The sequence below is a fragment of the Mercenaria mercenaria genome, chromosome 14 (assembly GCF_021730395.1).
Source record: "Mercenaria mercenaria strain notata chromosome 14, MADL_Memer_1, whole genome shotgun sequence".
Taxonomy (NCBI): domain Eukaryota; kingdom Metazoa; phylum Mollusca; class Bivalvia; order Venerida; family Veneridae; genus Mercenaria; species Mercenaria mercenaria.
This window is the reverse complement of record NC_069374.1, coordinates 31325032-31331520: the sequence shown is the minus strand read 5'-3', so window position 1 is coordinate 31331520 and position 6489 is coordinate 31325032. Positions and strand designations below refer to the sequence as shown.

At 37.5% G+C, this 6489-nt stretch overlaps 1 protein-coding gene across 1 annotated transcript; it reads left to right on the top strand.

Moving 5' to 3' along the window:
• The first annotated feature begins 5480 nt into the window (after window positions 1–5480).
• Window positions 5481–6236, top strand: LOC128548153 (uncharacterized). Its single transcript, XM_053522569.1, has 2 exons — window positions 5481–5689; window positions 6068–6236. Exons 1-2 carry the CDS (start codon window positions 5481–5483, stop codon window positions 6234–6236), a joined length of 378 nt encoding a protein of 125 aa, XP_053378544.1.
• Window positions 6237–6489: the final 253 nt, after the last annotated feature.

Genomic DNA, 6489 nt, shown 5'->3' with positions numbered 1-6489 from the left:
GTAATCAAGGGCAGTAATATGCCCCCGGAAGCGAGCATGAATAGTGTTATGTTTCCGCAAAAGAAATGGGACAATTGGTAATCGGACTGCTTAGATTTTTGTATGTGTCAGGATAATGATGGTGCTGTGTATGGCTTTTGGACTGACGAAGAAGCTGGCAAGAGTTCAACCTGGCATGAGCTTGAAGTTGTCCGTAGAATATTGTTTAGTAATATATAGACTTTGAAAAATTCTCAAATCAAACTCTTTTCAGATAACCAAAACGTTAAATTATATTTTACATGGCGGTAGCCGTGTAGATGAGTTACATTTTATTTCCGTGCATATTAACAACGTGTGTTAAAACACAATATAAGCTTCATCGCTGAAAGGATCCCTAGATCACAAAACGAAAGTGCAGATTATTTGAGCAGATGTTATGATGCAGTTGACTGGTATGTTACAAATGAAATATTTAGGCATTTAGACAATAAGTAAGTAGGGCCAATACGCTAGACAGATTTGCTACACATTATAGTAACAAATGTTTTCGTTTTGATTCAAAAGGGTGATAGCCCGGTACAGAAGCAGTTGATTGTTTAAGCCTATTATGGCAAGGTGAGAATAACTGGGCTGTACTACCTCCATACTTAATCACAAGGTGTTTAAGAAAAATCGAAAGTGAGAGGTCGGCCACTACTATTGTTATTCCAGAGTGGTTCTCTGCTCCGTACTGGCTGTTCATTGTCAACCTGTACAAACAAAATCACAACAGTTTTATACCAGATGTTTTTGTATTATCATGCACAGGAGCAATTTCAGCAGGAAAAGGCAGCCACGGAGTATTAAATAATGAACCATTTTCTTTCAGAATGCTGGCTTTAAGATGTTCGTTCACCTAGCTGTACAGTGTGTTTTGTTGTAATAAGGTTATAAGCTAAGTTGTTTAGACACATACCTGACATATATAACGTATTTGCAGGTTCTGGTTTGAGACATACTTTAAAACGAAATTTTGATTGTAAATATTGACAATAGTGATTCGGTGGTAGTTAAACCACATATTATCTGCTAGAGATGATGGGACAGTGACGTAATACTCTAGTCAGATTAAATACTTTGAAAACTTTTGTAAAATGAAAGACTTCCAGATTCTGTACACGTGGCTATATACTTATCACGCTTAATAGATTTGGGAAAGTCAAACAACGTGATATCTTTTATGCGATCATATGGTTACATGACATTAACGATTTCGAAGATCCTACAAAGTCTTCGAGAGTGTCCAAAATGCTAGAACGCAGCAAACGTTTCAATTCAAAACCCGTGCAGAAGAAGGATGTCATTAATTTAGAAAATTAAGTGCGATTGTGTGATATTTATCCAGGCACTAGAAACGTTATAACTTTGAGAGATTTAGCTATGATATTTAGCGGTTATTCAGGATTTTTGAGATATAATGAAATTAGTGAACTCAAATGCAATGGTGTTGAGTTTAAACCCGATTATATTGCATTACACATTAGAAAAAGCAAAACAGAAATATTTAGCTCATGTAGACAGGCATTAATAGCTAAAGGTTTTACTTCGGCTTGTCCTGTTGCATGTTGCAAAGATATATTAAGCATTCAGGTCTGTCTCTGGGTTCCAATTAGTACTTATTCAAACGAGCATGTAGATCAGGTTCAAATGACTTTTAACATTCATGTAAGTAAGTCGGAATCCGTATCTCGACATGATGACATATCTTTTGTCAACATGACGCGGTATATAGAGGCTTGTCGTCGTAATTTGGACGACTTGTTGCGTTGTTCAAGTCGATGGAGACGACTTCATGTCTTCATTATGGGGGTACATACAAGCTTCCGTAAACATCAGGCAGAGTTTCATCAACTTCAACCTAATGGTTTCAGAGGGATGTTGTTTAAAAGAAAGTGTGGACGGACGGACGGACGGACGAAGGATTGACGGACGTCGGACGGTGAGTGATCACAATACCTCACTCCGAGCACTTTGTGCTAAGGTGAGGTATAAAGAAAACGGTAACAGAAAAAAACACACACACAAAATGTAATTTAATCCAAGAATAGTTTTCTGAAGACAGTACCAATTCTAGTTAAAGCATTTCAGCACCGAGTCCAGCCATATGACTTCATTTTGCATATTTATGCCACAGTTGCTATAAATGTATTTATTTACACTGTATCAAAACATATTGTAAACTTAGAACATAAAATCTGAAAAGCATGCATTTCAGTTTGGTAGATAGTGAAAGCACGTGCATAGATATCCTGCTAGTCTGAGTGCTCCAGAAAATCCAATATATTCTACACATGGTGCTGAAATGAAAAGCACTGGCGCCGCCAAGTACCTTTAGGCGACAACCTCTGAAGATCAATATTGCCCCAAAGGCAACTATCTGTCCCTGCTTCTTCAAGAGAACTGTACAAACAAACAATAAGGTCATTTGAACAGCTGTGTGTGCCGCCAAATTACCTCTTAATCCATCTGTTCCGTATTAAGCCCTAATAATGTTTTCTGCTTTATCGCTCTAAAGCAAAAGGAAAATGCACACTTTTTGTCTCTCAGCTCGTTCGTTCCAAGCCCCACCTGACTAAAATCAATGAAATATTCAAATTTGTTTATCACTTCACGCCCCATGTTTATAATTTTTTTCAGAACAATTATGATAACATTTCAGTTTAGTTTGTCTTCAGCGGTTTGTTATGTCTGTAATAACCTGATAAAGTTTGTTTTTCCGAAATGATCGTCAGTGTGCTGTGGAACTAGCATAGAGGTAGAAGAACTGGTCAAGGGCACTAACCTACGGTGACACTAAACTAATGCCCACCTAATCTGGGTAACCTGCCCCTTTCATACTATTAATGAACTAATGTCATGTCGACAAATTATGTAATGCCCATCCGATCTTTGCAATAGCGGACACAGTTTTGGCTTTAACAGTATGGTATAGAAATTTGTGGAAAAAATCTGGTGCGTCCGCTTGCATCTATAGACAGGATGTACAAAGCTGTTTATATGTTCTAGTTTATATTGAATATTTATGTCACATGTTCATAATGAGCACTGACTTTATATAATTACTTAAACACTGAATACTATTATGATTGTATAAATGTAAGCAGATAGGTCGACACCGTACTGTCATTACATATCAGCATCTTCTCAATGGACCGCTGCACGATATACACGTGAATCTAGTTAGAGAAGTCTGTAAAGTTCAATTTCTCCGGATACACGCGAAACCTACATTATATCCTCCTTCACTGAAATGGCTAGACTTCTTTCACTGTTTTTACATTCTCAACATTGCGGTGATATACCTAGTTTCAGTTTCTTGCACTCCTCACAAAGCTGTTCGTCTTCTTTAACTTCTTGGAGGATGGTTTGGAGCAGATGTCCGTCAGGTGATATGCGGAGCACTGAGCTTGTTACTAAGTTAAGAACAATAACTGAACCAGTGTGATCAAAGCAGACATGTTCGGAGAAAAATGTGTCTTTTTCTTCGGTGTATATTCGGCTACCGTCCGACCATCCTTATTAAGAATGCACTATTTGTTGCAAAAGTCACTCACGCATATTAAATCAAAATGCGTGTCAGCAGCAATACCATGAGTAAGTGGATAAAACCATTCAGAGGCAAAAGGAACTGGCGCACGCGATGAAAATAAACGCGAGAAAAATCCCCTTGCCCGAATGCTACTTCGATATATCCAAATAAAATCTTTCCTTTTCCTTTCGAGTTAGGTTAAAAGGCAACTCTTTCAATCGAATTTTGCAAGCGTGCTGTTATCGCTGAGACGGTCCCTGTTGGGCTTATCTGTTTAATACTGTACTCTTAGTGCTCCTGTACAACAACAACACAGTTGCTATGGTTATCCACAGTTAAACCTCTACACCAAATGGTTTGTCTACTTGCTTCTTGAAGCGTGTCAGACATTCAGGTTTTGCTTCTGATTTTCCTCAATTTGTACGGTTTGCAGTATTTGACTAGTAGAATCTACGAGAAGAACCATTGGTAAATTAAATACCGAGACCCATGCTGTATCACTCCCTGCAGCAGCTATTCCCATAGCTTTAGGTAGCAGAGTACACTTCGAATTTTGGCTCCCGTCATATTTGTTATAATTAGAACTTCGTGATTATGGATGTCTGTAAATTAAGGTGAGAGATAATGATTGTTAATTCTTTAGAAAATTTATACAACCAACACATGTAAAATTCTGATGTCAGTTGTAAAACTAACTGCTGGTAGCTTTGTATGAATCAATGAGGCACCTTTTCGCGGAAAATTCAAATCACGGAAGGGTTCTGTGCTTGTTGATTGATACTCAGGAATATTTTCGCTATTTTGTGAAAAAAACGAGCTGGATGGGCCCCCATTTTGTTTATATCCTGAAGTTCAGTAAGGACAATTAAATTGAGAAATGCAATAAAATTGGGCATTGTTCTTGCAGCGAGATCATTGCAGGCTGTTCAAAAAGTGCAAAATTTCGCATGCTATTTTTCATGGATGGTGTAAAACTTCCGTTTTGATAACTTTCTTTATTCTTGTATGAGAATCCTGATTTTGCCATTAATTAAAAGCACAAAACATGCACGCAATTTATAAAATGGCCACGCTGAATCTGCTCATAAGGGAAGTGCGATATTGCGACTCGCTACATGTAAGACTGTCCGTGCCCAAAATTTTCGAATCTAAGTGTACCCTGCTACCTTTATATTCATCCGGAAGATGAAAAGAGGAAATTAACGTGCGCAGTTTTTTATCCGAATCCATCATTTCATAAGACGTATGGTTATGATAAACATGTAAATTCACACTTAATGTACTAATAAACTTGTGAAAATTAGGCATTTGTGTTCAATCAGTAACGTCATAAATTCAAACTGGGGCTATATTGCAAAGTAATTATGAGTTACCTGCATTGAAAAATAAACAGTGTCAGTCGTATAGAGGACAAATGCCACGTTATCAAAGTTTATCACGCACACATAGTTCTGTTACTACACAGATAAACTTGCGAAATGTAAGGGGGAATCCCAAAATAGTTTATGAAGATAATTAAGGCCAGGCTATAAATATTACATTCCCAATATATCAAGCTGTTTTAAGTTAATGTTTCATAATGAATTATTCAATTCTTCGAACTCAAACAAAAGTTTTGATAAAGTGACATTATGCGCACCTTACTGTACATAGTCTGAATGTTTTATAAAAGCTGAGCATTGAAATGTGTTAAAGGTTCTATAAACCCAATATAAAGTGTTATGTTATATGAAAGATAATTATTCAATGAACATATTCTGCGGTTTTATTTTCACCGGAGTCACTCATATAAGCTATAATCAAGCGATCCATAAAGCACCGAATGCACCTGTACGGAAAAGGCCGATTCAAATTACGGAAAATTACGAAGTCGCTTACCGGTGGTTTCCGGGTATGACGTCACTGGAGGTACATGTTTATTTTTGCAACAATGGCGTATAGTTCAAACAACGAAAGTTCCGACGAGTTCTCATCGCATAACTCCAGTTCCTCAGAAAATAATAGTTTATCAGACACCGGGAGTGATGAAGCTATCCATCCCTACCGATTTGAGCCTTTGAGAGCTGCAGTGGGGGGCTCTGACGAATCCAACTCGGAACAAGACGATGCAGTTGGAAATGCTCAGGATGTTGGAGAATGGTAGATTTTTTTTCACGTACCGGTTAATTTATAAATTTGTATGATATTTATGTCGTAAAGGCTGATATCATCGTAGTACAGAAAACGAAATATACATGCATGCGCCGTGAGTCTTTATCAATTTCTTTGTAATCGCGACCAGATCAGCAGATGGGCGACAAATAATTTAGAATGTGAAAAACGAGTACTGTAAGCTACTGGAACATTCATTTCTAACATTGTATTTTGCTTACTCGGTTTTTAATGTTTCTGACATGGGACTTACATCTAAAATAATGTCAGTAATCCTAGCCTGCTTAAGATGTACGGGAACAAATGCAATGGTTTTAATTTCTTGGTCATAACTGAAAAATTTAAAGAAGTTGCTTTCATTTTCAGGTGTACGTGTCACAATTGTGAGGAGATGGCAACCGCTGTCGAATGCAGATGTTGTATTCGTGTTGGCAGAGTGAAAGACAAGATGGAAGAACATACCTCTGAGACGGGAGAAGAACTTGCATGCATTACCCATCACCCAGGCTTCCAAACAGTTTGTCTGGACAGATAGTTCTAGAAACTGCGTATCTACAGTACCGTCAACAGTATGGGGAAAGAGATGATGCAGATATGAATAGGTATTAACTTTTTATAATGCATGTGAACACTTGAATTGTATAAATTATGAAAGAGGGTAAGACGTAAAAAAAATTGTTTGTTTCCAGTATCCCGACCTACCCTAAATTTTTGGCTCGACCCGGTTTTTATGGCCTTGAAGAATTGATAATGTCGCATACGTATTTGAAGGTAAAGAAATCAGACTC